The 16,420-nt window shown below is 42.3% G+C and overlaps 1 protein-coding gene across 9 annotated transcripts in view; it reads right to left on the reverse strand.

Moving 5' to 3' along the window:
- FANCL (FA complementation group L) overlaps nt 1-16,420 on the reverse strand; it is a 74,207-nt gene that overhangs the window by 46,095 nt on the left and 11,692 nt on the right. For all 9 annotated transcript variants that reach the window (XM_085887567.1, XM_085887572.1, XM_085887565.1 and 6 more), the window contains 2 exons: nt 5,503-5,563; nt 1,854-1,910 (listed from right to left, as the gene is read on the reverse strand). In XM_085887567.1, the coding sequence (XP_085743693.1) occupies nt 1,854-1,910; nt 5,503-5,563 (118 nt within the window). The remainder of the gene's footprint in view (nt 1-1,853; nt 1,911-5,502; nt 5,564-16,420) is intronic.

Raw genomic sequence — 16,420 nt, forward strand, 5'->3', positions numbered from 1 at the left:
ACACTCATATCAGAGTTCATTTAATTTGTGTTGAATTTTGAAATTGGGTATGCATTTTGGCCCATCCTGCGTAAGCAATGAGGATGGTTGGCATCCAAGCAGATGGAAGATGACCTCAGGCAAATGACAGAGTGAATAGAGAAGAATCTTTGTGAAGTACATACAACATGCAGTCTTTTGATTAAACCCGCCAGCAAAGCGACGGCTAAAAATGCCTAGTATATATGTATACTGGTATGTACGTGTGTTATGTATATATATGAATAAATATAAATATATATATGAATAAATATAAACATATATATATATATATATATATATATATATATATATATATATATATATATATATATATATATATATATATATATATATATATATATATATATATATACTGTATATTGTTACAGCTGTGGAAATTAGCATTACACCATAAAGGACCCTCAGGTGAGATATCTTCATAGGTACATGTGTAGTTAGCCCAAACCCGTTGTATAGAGGGAATTTATGTGATCCATCCGGGTTGCGACGCTTTGAGTTAGGCGTTTTTCTTTTTCTATCTTTTATTTCAAACACACAACATTTCAACAACCACGCCATCCCCATCACAGCGCCAACCACACTGCAACCACGCCACCTCCACCATCTACGCTACTACATCTTCGCCACTACGTCCGCTTCCGAATGGCAAACAAGGGCGCCAAGGAAGGAGCTGCGAGGACGCGCGGGTTTTCCCGCCTGTTTTTCCCACCATTTTTCCTCGTCAAAAATACACTTTTCTCAAAGCATTTGCTTCTGCCGGATGATGTCAAGGCATTCCGGTGGGTGGCACTTTCAGTGTCGTTCCATAAAACTACTACTGTTGTAGTAGTCGTCATAGTAGTACCCTGTCGTCCTATCAAATCCCATACAATCCCATCATCTGTTCTCGATGAGTTTATCTTCCAGTTTATTTGAGAATAAAGATAAAAGCATGTTTATTTGAGAGTTTGTGAGCAATTCTCACAAGATTGTTTTTCAAAAGAAAAGGTAAAAAAACACAAAAACACAATGATCTGAGCTCACTGGTTAATGTGTTTCCAATGTTGTCCAATGGTGACATCAAAATAGAAATATACCATCAGAGATGGGGAATCCCCTACCATTGAATGAAAATGGTCATACATATTCCAGATAATGAGGGAGGTGAATTGGAAACAAGACACCATTTGGACATCATCTTGAAAAAGTTCCCCAGGGGTGAGGAACGTAGTAACCAAAAATAATTGAAATCATATAAGCGGTTTTCCATTTTTACAAAAAACATTTTTTTCAAGATGGCCGCTCCAGTCGGCCATCTTGGATCCGGCCACGCACAAAATCAATAGGGTTCTTCCTTTTCAGGTGGTACATGTGTGACTCAAATTTCAAATCGATATGGTGGAAAAAACTTTTTTTTCAAGATGGCCGCCCCAGTCAGCCATCTTGGATCCGGCCATACCCAAAATCAATCGGGTTCTTCCTTTTCAGGTAGTACATGTGTGACCCAAATTTCAAATCGATATGGCGAACAGTTTATGAGTTATCGCACTCACAGCTATAAATGTTGACGCCCGGACGGACGGACGAACAGCCGGACGACCTGGGTGACAACAATATCCCCCTTCCACCACGCGGCGGGGGATAAAAACAATCTTAGCCACATGCCTCATGAACAGCAAATGAGAATTATCTCACAACTATACAACTATTTTAGCAAAAAAATGTGAAAACAAATTATTAAAAATTAAATATATCTGAATTGTCAATTTCCATTCATTTGCACCTCGTAAAATAGATAAGAGTTTTGTTTGAAGTTAAAAAAAAACACTTACCAAGATTCTTTTGAACTCTATCAGGAAATCTGTTAAGTTGTCACTCTGCTGCAATCTCTATGAAAACAACAACAAAAACAAAACAAAACAACACAAAACATTACTTGTTAAACTACCACCTTTCCTAAAATAAATTGCCATGCTCTTAATTTTTAGGAAAGCAATTAGTCATGCATACGTATTACTCATATATAAAGAATGAATGCCCATTTAGAGACGAGACCATCCTTACACCGTCGATGAAATTTGAGTCTGAGGTCGGAGCCTGGGGCGGTGAGGTGAAGGAGGGAGGGAGTGAGGGAGGGAGGGTGGGGGAACAATTACCACCCCCCTCCCCCCGTCTTCTTGGTAGAATTGGTGGGTTGGGGCGGAAAATGCCTTTCACGCAGATGCCCGAAAATGTCCGACGACATTGCTGAATTAACAGAGAGTAAGAGGTTTCTCTTATGCATCATATCCTTTGACTGCCAATAAGTGTGTCCTCACAAGTCTTTAGCAGCCTTTAAGGAGGTAGATCTCAAAATGTATCTTGTATTTAGCAAATTTTCTCTGCGATAAGACACCGCACGTATCTTGGCAGCGAATGGCGTTACCTGACAAGCCTTCAGCTGCCAAAGAGCTACATACAATGCATCAGGATAGTGATAATGCTGTTCAGTTCACTACCACTCATTGATGTGACTGATAATTCTCGGTATTGTAATTAATTGAAATAATGTTACTGCACGTGGGTCTTATCACTTTTTGGGACCTTTTGGCATGCAGCAGCTGATTAGTGCACTTCCTTTTGATCCTTAGCATAATTATCTATGTGCAATTCCTTCGTTATAATAGATCTGAGAATTAACAATCTATATTAATGTAGATCTGTATGAAGACTCACACATCCACAAATGCAGACCTTCTTCAGGAAAGGGTAAGGCAGAAAGACAACATGAAATGTTCCTTATATTACCAAAGTGTTTGAGATGTGTGATCGATTACTGACACATCATGAAGGTTATATAGATCACCAGCTGAAGTACCCGGCGTTGCCTGGGGAAACTCGATATGTATTGAAATATTTCCTGGATGACACACTGAGGAATGTTGGCCTTCTGGTTTTGTATGAATTACCAATCTTGGGCATTGCAAAATGTACTTGGACTTGATTGAAATGCTTCACCTTCCAAGGGTGCCCAATATGCTGCCCTGGAGGCTGCTTGTCTTGCATGTTGATCCTCAACCTGAGCCTGTGTCTGCCCTGGAGGCTGCTGGTCTTGCATGTTGATCCTCAACCTGAGCCTGTGTCTGCCCTGGAGGCTGCTGGTCTTGCATGTTGATCCTCAACCTGAGCCTGTGTCTGCCCTGGAGGCTGCTGGTCTTGCATGTTGATCCTCAACCTGAGCCTGTGTCTGCCCTGGAGGCTGCTGGTCTTGCATGTTGATCGTCAAGCCGAGCCTGTGTCTGCTCTCAATTCTCAAGTGACCTGTGGACTGCCATTCTCTTTGCACCCGATTTGTTTCTGCTCATCAGGGGTCTTTTTGGTGGCATTTGGCAGTATTTATAATTCAACTAAGGTAGGTTAAGATATTTCTTAACAGAAGTGTTCCCTTGGGAGTTCCAGAAGTGCTCCGGTGGGAATCTTACCATGCCGATCTTTGTGACATGATGGATTAAAGTTAAAAAAAGCAACAGACGGATTGTACATACATATATGGGGAGGATCTGAGGTAGGGGAGCAACGTATAAAGGGAATACACAGGTTCCATTATTAGCTTGTATACATCATATAACCTCAACATATGATCTTCACAATACATATTACTTGATCGCGGAAGTGTGCAACAAACGTACTCTTTCGAGGCCTGAACACGGAGGCCTGAATAATATTGCCTTTACAGTGATAGTCAAGGCAGAAATTCTGGCAGGAGAGGGGCACTCCTTTCGAGAGGCATCATGGAATCTCCGATGTTCACCAGTACCTGACAGTTGGTTGAGTGACCCTTCTAAAAGGATGACCTTTCATGATACAACACCCTTTCTGTGCAGCATCAAACTGACAGTTTATTGTTGTCTTATCCCAAAAGGGTTTGAATTCAAATTAGACGATTCAAATATTATGAATGATTTGCTGATGCCAAGCCGATAGCTCCTGTATACAAATCCCTCCCTTGACTGTTCATCATGCTGCATCCTTACTGTAATTCACAGACCGGTGTGAATGTGTGTTTTTCGTTTGTCGCGCTACTCCTCTTACAGTTCTGGGCCAATTACATCCAGACTGGCTACATAGGAATATCATGACCCCAATTAATGTATAGGGGTGTTTTTTTTATCTTTGCTGGTGGTTTTGGAGGGGAGGAGGGGAAGACGCAAATTCTCGATGTAAATGCGTATCATGTAGCGCCATCTCCAGGTGAGCGAGGGTATTACATGACTTCACTATTGACAGGACTGTATTCCTGTCCCAACGTTTTCTAGTGCTGTGAGGTGTTTTGAATTTTAAGCAGTAGGTATGTTTATGATTCATGCACGTAACCTGGGCTATGTTTTTTGTTGCCTGTCCAGAGCTGTCAATTGCCCAAAATAAAGGCATGCATCACAAGAATGTGTTGCATGCTTGGAACAAGATCACCCGTAGGGCGAGTACTGTGCTCGCGAGATATAATTTGAGAAGTGTCTGTTTGTTTGACATATATGCACTCCTGGGCCGCTGGACGGAGTGAATTGAAAATTGGTGGTTGTACTTGGTGTACACAAAAAGGTTTTAGGGGATGAAAAAAAAATTAATAGTTCCAAGGATTCATGGTGGGGGGAGGACCCCAATTCTCCAGATGTAAATGTGTATCGTATAGCACCACCTGGCGTAACCATGATTACAAGTCATAAATCAGAAAGTGGAAGAATTAATCCATCTGTAAGTAAGGGTTCTTTGCCAGCCGTCTTCATTTTTCATCTAAGGGGTGGAGGAAATATCCCGATGAGCGGTGAGAAATGCGGCGCCGTTATAGCGACGTCACTGGTACCCACAGTGCCCTGGAAAGTGACTGCACTTTCCACAAGCTCAGCGACTGTGTTTCATCTAACAGTCCAGTGATGCCTTGTGTATTCGTCTGTACTATGTTCGAGTGTGTGTGCGTGAGCGTGTGCGTGTGCATGCGTGTGGCAGCTCCATTATGAGCCTTACATCCTGTAAAAAAAAAAAAAAACATATATACCGTCCTGCCAATTACTGAGCACAGGCACAACTCATCAACATTGTGTCTCACCAGTCTGAAATAAGGCCATCTACTTATAATGTATGCAGGGCAGTTGAAAGAGGATCAAGGGGGATATGGGGGGGGGGGACAGAATAGGAAGGAAAAGAAAATAACTTTGAGAGATAGCAGTAAGCAGAGGGAAGGAAAGTGGAATGAATGAGGGAAGAGGAGGAGGATGGGGGGGGGGGGGTTGAACAATTTCACCAAATTTCTTGCAAGTAATTAATAGATCGTCCCGATCTCGAATTTCTTTCAAACAATAAATCCCCCCTCAGAACAGTCATGAGGTCTTGTAAGAGGTGTACAAAATTGGAATGGTTAAAAGCACCTGTTAGAGAACAGCCATTAATACAAAGGCATAACATGGAACATAATAAGCAAGCACAGCAGGTTAGGGTTTATATTACCTGTTTTATCAGCTTCTGATAATCCTGCACCAACTGCTGCAGTATCCAATCACAATAAATTCTGAAACATAAAACTTGAGCTTCAGAATCATGTCATAAAACCAGAAATGGGTTTCCAATATTTAATGAGAAAAATGAAATGGAAAGCAAGTTTGAAGATAACGAGTACACATTACCAATAGTATTGGGACAGTACAACCAGATTTGAAACGAAGCCCCCCCTAACCTGCGTGTGCACAATTCTCACACACTGCTTTATAAAGGGAGATTCCAGGCTTTGATGCAATGCCACAGTGCTAATCTTTACAACCAACATAAGACAATGCATTTCCATATTGCAGTGCCTGTTACAAATCTGTAATGGTCAGGCAAGAACCCCAACCGAAACCTAATCACACCACTTTTGACAGGTCTCGACATGCCGCCCGAGGGAGGGCCAGAGTCCAAAGCACAATCTACCACCGAACCTGCCCTTGCTCTGGAGGAGGAACGAATCCAAGCGCAATATTACACCTGTTACTGATACAAGTGTCAGTGACAGTGACACCCAATAGAGAATTGAATAAACGGCTGTGAATTATTCACCTCGCACATTTCGTACTCTCACAACACTCTTGTTCATGTTTCTGAAGAATATTCTGAAGGGCAATGATAAAAACCAGTTTTGTGGCACTTAGAGAGAAACTGAAGGGAAAATGGAGATACCAATAACAATTTCTTCATTACATGAATATCGTTTCATTTTCTTAACACAATGGTTATCCTTTCAATCAATCGAATGTGCCATACTCCATGACAGAGTGTCGGTGCTGTGGAAGCAGTTCCTGGGTGGAAGTTAAGCTGGGTGGTTTGCCATTGCCTTTCCAGCACTCCATCATCATTGGAATTTGGAATTTGTTCAAGGTGCCATCGATAGCTTGCCTACTCTTCGCAAAAAACACCTTAGGATTTTGAATATCCACCAATGAATGTCGACAGACGAGACACCCGGTCTAACGTTTATCCCAGCGAAGGCGCACACATCGATGAATCACCTGCACATGAAACACCGGGATTACAGTTTATAGCTGGGTTGGGATTCAAACGCAGGTGAGGTAGCTTAGAGGCGAGTGTGCGTACTTCTCGGTTGTCTTGCCCGCCATCAATTCAAATCCTGCCAGTTATCTTTTACAGGTTAAAAAATATTAGTTCATCATCCAACTCTTACAGAAACATTGGGGTCAGTATTTATTTATTTTTAAACTTAAGCCCCATTGTTACCATTTTAAGCAAAGCAAGTTAGATACAAGTTCTCTGAATAACCACTCGAGCAGAAATAATTCAAGAGAGTTTTTGAAGTGTCGATATGTGAGGGTTATCCCAACCGTTGTCAGCCCACCGATGTGTGCACAACAGTACAATTGAGAAACTTTATTAATTTTATACAGTTTCACGTAATCTCCATCCTCCTCAACACACTCCGTCCCACGGTCAAACAACTTTTTGATCCCAACGTAGCAGCTTTCCTCATGAAATGTCCTTAACGTGGTGGATATAGACCATGTGGAGGTACTCCCGATTACCTTCAGAAAATGATTTTCGTTGTGCAGATCACCAATCTGGATGAAATTTGGCATACTTAAATAATTTTAGACACAGAGTCCAAATCCACTTGTTTCCACGTCGAGGATGTGACACAATTGGTCATTTTTGGCAATTAAAGATACACCGAACATTAAAGCACGATTTTAACACAGAAATGAAGAATCAAGGATAGACCGATATGTACGTCAAAGAAAACTCTTGTGAGGTCTTAAAATGATACAATATGTTTATACAGAGCCCTATTCACTGTTATTCAAGATGTTTATAAATAAAGGTCGTAAACCGAAGCAGTTACATCCCCCCTCAGAACAGTCATGAGGTCTTGTAAGTTTTACCGGCCAAAAACGTCTGGACCGACCAGACAGGCCTTCGAGTTGACCAAGGCAACTTTTTGCTTAAAAGGCAGCCACACTGGCTATTAAAGGTAGTTACATTGACTATTAAAGACAGTTACAGTGGCTATTACGGATTAAATCAAAGACAAAGACACTGCGTGACTCAGCCTGATGAAAAGTAGAACCGCCACAAGAAGATTACTGTCTTAGAACTCCAGTATTTCTTGCTCTGTAGTGGTTGCTGAACTAGGCTCTTGACTGCTGTTATTACAAAACTCAAGTCCACTATTACATGCTAACCAATCTGAATACTACTGTGTAGTAGATTACCACAGCAAAAGCAGTGTGACACCCACATTCACAGTTCGTCGTCGGAATCATCGTCAGTTCTGCCTTCATCATCCATAAGTTCCATTTCTACACGGGTCTGTTCATCGTTGGCGCAGTTTTGACACCCACAGCACTCTGCGCAGGACAGTCCTTTTGACCGGCAAGAACACTGGTTGGTCTCGCATTTCGTCTTCTTGCAATTACATTTCGTCACCTCTAACAGTTCCTTCGGCGCTGGTGGTTTGTTCAGCCAGTGAACAAATCAGTGCTCCATTGCGTTCCATCCATCCGTGAAATGTAGGAGAAGGGGCTTTTATAAACCTCTCAGTCGCGTGGTGGTGGATCTCAGACTGATCGTTCACTCTTTTGCAATGCAGCATCAGAGCGTCGCTTGTAGGCGGCAACTTCTGTTCTCCCAGCGACTGGCTGCAGAATAGCTTGTAGCGAGCCTCATCCACACTCTTCATGGTTGGCTGATTGTACATGACGCAGACGAATTGTTCCAGGTCGTGAATGATAGTCTGATCTAGCGTGAATTCTTGACCAATGCTCCCAAAACAGGTGATGAGATGGGGACCCTTCATCATCAAGTCAAATGGGCTTGTTTTGCCCTTACCGTGGAATGCACTGGTGGTATCACTTCCCGTGAAATTGTGCAAACCTATCAACGAATCGCAGACAGAACTTTCAAAGGCATTACTCAGCTTCCTAATGTCAACGACGTTAATGTCCTTGGGACTTCCTGTGACCAGATGGAAATTTTGCGCCCGAATCGACTTCGAGTGAGCCAATGCCAACACAAACACATCGGTGTCGAAACTCTCTATGCGCACTGACTCTTCATTCTGTCCCACGTGAGTGGCATGTAGCAGGAGCTTCGTGTCAGCTTCGTCATGGTCACATTCAAGTTCAGGTTCTGACGACACAGTCATGACACCATTCGACGCCTTGATTTTCTCACATTTGCCGGCATGACTGATGTACAACAGCATGTCACCCAGTTTTGATGGAGAGATGTTTCTCGTCCACGTTTCAACGATGAACTCTATCAACGCCTCCTTCTTGGCTCCGCTCAGGAGATAATTGGCCCACTGTTTTGGAAGGGCTTGATCACGTCTGGAGATGGTTCGTACCTGAAGATCGTCCGCCCTGCCCGCTCGTCTGGCGTGCTCCAGGCACTTGATGCTGATACTTGGGTAAAGGCCCAGTCACACCTTGACGTTTTAGCCAACGTATGCCGATTTTTGAAATTTTTTTCTAAAACGCTGGCACACGTTGAATACGTTATGGGTAAGTTTTGATAACATTGAGAGCACGCTGAAAAACACTGCCATACGTCATTGTACGCTGGCTTTAAACGTTGTACTTTTCGGTTGTCCTCAAATTTTTGCATGCTTGAAATTTCACGACGGATGCCGGCGTGTGACTCACACGTTCCGCTACGCTGGCCACAAGTTGTATGCACGGTCTGCGATCGTTGACAGACGTCAACACATGCTAAATCATAAGTTGAGACACGCCGAGGTAATGTTTAGCATACCCGAAACTTATTTCTAACCTATGATTAACGTGTTGTTGGCACGTTACGCGATCGTTGCCACACTTCGACAGACGTTACTTTTAAGTTACTCATAGGCTGAAAGACGTCGGTATAATGGATCGTCCTTGCGTCAGCGTCCACGGCCACGGCCAGGACACTTATTTGCAGCATTTTTCAAACTTTTCTTCGGCATGACGAGGATGTTCACACTTCGATGTCGAGCTTGGCTATGATTCCAATTGTCCATCGGCAGCGTCTATTTAAAATAGTCGAGTTTGAGCGTTTTAACACGTTCAGAAGAAACGCTTCAAATTTCCAAACCCCAGCGTCAAAAAACAAAGGCGAGTGACAGAAATTAAAATCGTTCATTGTAAACAATGAAAATAGTTGAGTGGTACCGTTTAAAAGTCGTTGAGTGTAAAAAAAATCCAATTGTTGAGCGCAAGCGTCTACTTTCAATAGTGGAGTTTGAGCGATTTAGCACGTTCAATAGAAACGATTAAAATTTCCGAGCGCCAGCGTCAAAAAACAAAGGCGAGTGACAGCAATTTAAATCGTTCATTGTAAACAATGAAAATAGCTGAGTGGTACCGTTTAAAAGTCGTTGAGTGTAAAAAAAAATCCAATTGTTGAGCGCAAGCGTCTACTTTCAATTGTGGAGATGCAGCCATTTAAATCGTTGAGTAGCAGCCTATGAATAGCAAACCCCACGTCACCGGCAAAGATAAACTGCCGCACGATATGGATAAGTTAGGCTATCGTTGGCCATAGTTTGTGAACGCCGGCTACACGATAATTATTCGTTGGTATACCGTATCCATAAGTTATCGAAGCGCTCTATTCACATTATTAGTTCATTGTGCATTTGTCCAACCCGTTATGAATAGACCTAAATCGTAAAAACAAGCCATAGCTCATTGTTGAAAAAGCCCCATAAAAAAATTAGCCGCGAAGAACTTCGAACAATGGTGCAAAGATGTCTCCTACCCATGGACACGCGGACGCAAGGAGGATCCATCATAACCCACACCCTCCCCCTCCACTCACCTACTACTGCCAACATGAACAAACTACTACTAATACTAATACTGATACTGTTACTGCTGACATGGACATCGACTCAAAAACACTGTTGGGTTCCCCTTTTATGAACACCATTTTTATATACCAATTCCCAAAATCGCTGGGAACACGTCTTTATATGGCAGTTGTAAGTTAGAAACACGTTCATTTATTTTTTTTGTCGACCGGAAGACGTCATTGGAATACGTCTACATACGTCAATGTGTGTTGGGACTACGTAAAGAATTGGTTCAAAGCACGTCAAACATAAGTTAGAAATAAGTTTCGCGTAAAAAAGACATTACCGCGACGTGTTTCGACTTATGAGTAGCTTATAAGTAGCCTTTGTGGACGTGTGTAAGCGTCCGCATATCGTGTGTACAACTTATCCCCATCGAATGCGGAACGTGTGTCATACGCCAAGTACGTCGTAAAATTTTGAACATGTTTAAAATTTCTTGACGTACTCTACTTACTACGACGTATGATAGCGTACTTTAGCGTTCTACTCACGTATACCAAACTTACTCATACCGTATTTGACGTGCCCCAATGTTTTAGACACATTTTTCTTTAGACACAGTGTTCGGCAGTGAACCATCCTTTATCGCCTGAATAACGGCCATTCCATCCACAATTGTTGCACCTTGAATAGGCCGAGCGTCCACACGGCAATCGGGCCACAGTTTCAGTATATGGTTGCGGAGTTTGGCTTTGTACGTCTTAGCAATCGAACCATCACCGGATGCCAGCGGGAAAGATATGTTTGCCAGTGGGTATGCGAGCAGATTGTGGAGTGTTACATTGCTTTACTCGCCAATCAACAGCAGTCGTGTGAAAAGACGACGTTCATTCGCAATTTCAACCTATGGCGTCTGCTGGTGGGGAGTCGCCGACTTGCCTCGCGCCTTCGAGAAAGTTGCCAATTTGGCCTTCGAAATCGGACTGAAGAATGGGACCTCACCCGAGAGAAGCCGATCAGGCATGAATTGCACGACAGCATTCTCTCCCTTGACATACGCGTTCATCAAGTCCGCGGAAGTGGCTGGCGGTGCGATGACACCTGAACTAATATTAACGAGTTCAAGGTGAGCGTCGGAGAAAGGGTTAATCATTTGAAGTACTGTGTCCATCACTTGTACCGCCACTGCTTCGTTCTTCTTCGAGCTCGACACATTCAAATCCTTTCTCGTTCGGGGCTCGTCATGGATACCCGCCATGGACTCACATTTCCTTGCGATTTCCGCACGTGCTGGTTGGGACAGGATCCACTTCTTCACAGCTGTGCTTTTCTGAGTGTAACCAATGATGCCTCCACTGGTCTTGCTGTCCCCATTTAAAGTCTGCTCTATCATCTGATCACACGCAACACTACTAAATCCATAATGAGTATGCCGTTGTGCAGTACATTTGCCGTCCATGAACGCTTGATAGGTGTCTGGGTGGGAGTGCTCGAGCCCGGCCATTTCCAGCCAGTAAACGGGTAAGTACCTTGCATAGTTTAGGTGATCGTACACAAAGTACCAGGGCATTGACGCTCTCGTGATCGCAAGGTGTTTCGGCCAGTTCGAAGTACGAGTTGCCCGTATAAGCTCTAGTGCTAGCTCCACCATTTCCAAGTAGGGCCATGTAATGTCCACACTTTGGTGTTTGTTCAGGTCATCCCTCACCATGAGTGCTCCCGAGTATAGAACATGTAAATTGAGGTCTGAGTCACCCTGCTGTGGACCCTGGCTGGCTTCATCCTCTGTAGTTGACTCTGTTTCTGTTGTAGAGCAACTGTCTACAACAGCAGCCTGAGCAATGGAACCAACATCAATGTCCTTCATGTACACCACTTCGCTCTCACACATTTTTGGTGGACAATAGAAAATCATGTCTGGGTACCGTTCCTGCAGTCTTGTTGCCTGGTAGTTGGCCTTATCCTGACCTTCGCATACTCTGAGTCGGTCATTGAACATCTCACACAGCTTCTTCATATGTATGGATTGCTTTCCATCAATGAGTCTTAACTGGATTACTTTATCACAGAAATGTCAAATGTTGAGTCATAGTTCACTTTCTGAGTTTGGAGTTTACTTTCACTCTGTCTGTGGTATGTGTCATTCACATACTCATAATAACATTTACGGTCATAACAAACTGCAAGCGCCACACAGTCTTTATCCTTTATAGTTGTCATTATTCTCACATCACGTTCATCTCTCCTCTGCTCAGCAGTTTCCCTCAGCTTTCCTCCATCTTGTGTTCCTGCCAGGGACACCTGATCACGTTGAGATTTTCCTTTGACACAGATGAATTTGTCTTTTTTCTGGCATATAACACAAATTCTTGGCAGTACAACAGCTGATTTGCCAGCCACCCTTTCCACAGAGGTTCTGAGGGATTTTCTACGTATTTTGTGGTATGTCCCTCTTCTTCGAGTCTGCCCACCACCTCACTGGCTCGAGCAGAAACTACAGTAGTGCTGGCTTCAGATTTCCTTTTCCTGGCTTCAGTACGTTTTATATGATCCTTGTTACAAAACGACGCATAGCAGAACTGGTGATGGCCGGCATCCGCAGGAGGATTTTCGTTGTGCAGATTTCATTGGCAGCAGTTTCATTATTTGATCAGCCAGCAAACGGCATTTGTTGATAGTTTCACTATCTGTGGCGTCGCCCCAAGCCTTCGCACACTCGCATACCTTAAGCCAGCTCTTATCCGTGAATTGAGTCACTTTCTCATCTTCCTCCCCACCCAAGTGTGAAACAACGCATATTTGGTTGTTGAAAGACCAAAAAAAATCACTCAATCACCAGACAACCATGGGCACCGCCATCTTGATTTGTTGTTTCCTGGTCATTTCCTCCGTGATTACAAGCACGCCACGCCCACTTCACAGCGATAATTTCAAATGGTAATAACTGTCGGTGTGTCAACTTGTGCAAACAAACCTTGTCAAACAAGTAGGAATTTCAATGGTGTGTTCTCATTCATGTACAGGGTGAATTTCGTTTCGATTGGTGATCTGCACAACGAAACTGAACGAACCGACCCACCTCCACATGACCTAATATGACGATGTCAACCTCTTCATCAGATGAAAAACATCTTCCCTTATGCTCGGTGGATTAATTTCTTTGTACAATTTCTCGGTGGATTTCACATACATTTTTAGCCTGAAAAAAATAATAAAAATAATAATAACTAGAACTGCCACTTTATAACTGCTGGCAGTGATGACCGGGTACCCAGTCCGTCCGCCTTTGATACAACATGGGACTTTCTGCAGATGACAGTCGCAAAGTTTCGCTTTGATCGGGAAAGTGGTTCCAGAGAAAACATTATTTAAGAGTGATACAAACACAGGCCTGCTTCGAGACGGCACGGAACAGACGAGTTACGAACCGGGCAGCACAAAGCATTCAATTTCGTTATTACTGGCTTCCAGATTCAAATAAATAAATAATTCTGGCTCCCAAACCGTGTGACCGATCAGGTTGAAATTTTAAACTTTTGTTTGGCATATCACCTGAATTATAAATCTGAAGTTTCGCATATATAGAGGCAGCGGTTCCAGAGTAAACAATAATTAATATTTATCCTTCAATTCAAGATGGCGGCGAAACCATGTGACTTGTGATGTCATAATTTGGACCACGTGTGCAAACACGATGGTGGATGATAACTCCAAATTTTCGCTTCTCCAGGTTAAGCAGTTCCAGAGAAAACATTATTTAATATTTTCTTAAAACCAACATGGCTGCCAAACCCTGGGCCCGATCCCGTTGAAATTTCAAACGCTCATTCCGCATGAGTGTTCCACCATAAAGGTGATGTTTCACATTTATTGATGCAGTAGTTCCAGAGTAAACATTAATTAATATTTTCCTTCAATCCACTATGGCTGCCAAACGTTGCGTCGTACCTCAAAAGGGGGTGAGAACTTTTTATTCGTCATGGAGAGGCGGTCATAGTGGTGGAGTTTCGCCTGGATCTGTTCAGTGGTTTCAGAGAAAAAGACGTTTTAAGATATTATTTTTCAATCCAAGATGGCTGACGAACCATGTGACCTATGACATCACAAATTTATATTCTGCTTCCAACTGGGTATTGGAACACGTTTGTGAAGTTTCGTGTTAATCGGTAAAGGTGCGTTTTTCTATCCAAGATGGCCGCCAAACCATGTGACATGTGACATCATAATTTTTACCACGCGTGCACACACGATGGTAGATGATAATTGCAAACTTTCGATTCATTAGGTTAAGCGGTTCCAGAGAAAACATTATTTAATATTTTTCTTAAATCCAACATGGCGGCCAAACCGTGTGACTTATCAATTCGAAATTAACAAACTTATATCGCCTACATGTCCCGAATATAGTTCTGAAATCTGCCCTTCATCCGACCAGCGCTTCTGGAGAAGAAGATGTTTGAAGGTTTTAGGGTTTTTTCAAGATGGCCACCAAACCATGTGACCGATCAAGAAATTAACAAACTTGAGAAAGGACCTCATGGGGAATATATGTGTGAAGTTTTGTCTTCATCTGTCTTGCCCTTCTGGAGAAGAAGATTTTTAAAATTTCTTCATTTTCAATCCAAGATGGCTGCCGAACCTTGTGACCTATGATATCATAAATTTAAATTCTGCTTTCCATCGTCGACCCGAACAAGTCTGTGAAGTTTCGTGTAAATCGGATAAAGTCTATTTTTCTATCCAAGATGGCCGCCAAACCATGTGACTTCTGAGGTAAAATTTTTTTTACCATGTATGCAGACTTGAGCGAGGAAGGCACTTGCAAATTTTCGCTTCGATGGCTTATGAAATACCAGAGAAAACATTATTTAATATTTTTCTTAAATCCAACATGGCGGCCAAACCATATGACCTATCACTTTGAAATTAACAAACTTGCATCGCATACATTTCACGAATATAGTTCTGAAATCTCGCCTTCATTGGACCAGCGCTTCTGGAGAAGATGTTTGAAGGTTTTAGGGTTTTTTCAAGATGGCCACCAAACCATGTGACGTATCAAAAACAAATTAACAAACTTGAAAGAGGACCTCAGGGGGAATGTGCGTGTAAAGTTTCGCCTCAATCTGCACAGCCGTTCTGGAGAAGAAGATTAAAAAAAAAAATTTTTCAAAACAAGATGGCGGCCGAATTACGTCACCGATGACGTCAAAATATTTTTTTTCTACGATGAATTTTTGTGTAGATGACGCTCAAGAAATTTCAATTTTTTGCCATGTGGCGTTCTACTTGACGAATTTTCACTGGGATACCTCTTCACCGATGACGTCACGAAAAATCACACGTATTCCTGAGAGGGAGCTTGTTAAAATGCATGAAGTGAAATTTTTTTTACCCGAGAAGGTTTCAGAGATACAGAGGTCCAAAGTTTATCTGTTTTTTCAAGATGGCGCCCGTACTACGTGACCTATGACGTCACAATTATCAATCATGTATGCTATCAAAAAAGATACATATTTGGTGAAAAATTTTGTGTCGATTGGTCTTACCATTTCTGAGAAAATGGCATTTAAAGCGAAAAAATTTGGAAATTTTGCAAATTTACGGCGGAAGAAAAATAATAATAAACTTAAGAAAAACAATAGGTTACCCAGTCCATTTGACTGGTTACCCTAATAATAAAAAAAAAATTGCTCTCACTTGAAAATGCAGAATAAAATCTTTATAACATTAAAAAAACAAGAAGATAATCGAATTATAAAAGATCATTTATATCCCCACGCTTTTAAAAAAAACAACAAAAAACAACACGTGGGTTGGGGGGGGGCATTGTAATCAGGTCTGTCCGTCCATCAGCTATCTCCTCCAAAACAGTCGGGAGATTCACCAAACTTGGTAATTATTATTACAACATGGCAGGAAGGTGCGAGAGCAGCGTCACTTTTGGGGTGGGGTCAAAAGGTCAAATACAAAAAAATGTAATTACAATCATATTTTAAAACATTTTTAAATGAAACGTTGTATATGCAATCAATATTCTGGACGCATGAAATATGTAACAAGTTTGGGGGATTTGAACCCCAGTTCATACCCCATGGGTGGGGA

The sequence above is a fragment of the Eptatretus burgeri genome, chromosome 7, assembly GCF_056783735.1.
Source record: "Eptatretus burgeri isolate ZD-2024b chromosome 7, Ebu_testis_v1, whole genome shotgun sequence".
Lineage (NCBI taxonomy): Eukaryota > Metazoa > Chordata > Myxini > Myxiniformes > Myxinidae > Eptatretus > Eptatretus burgeri.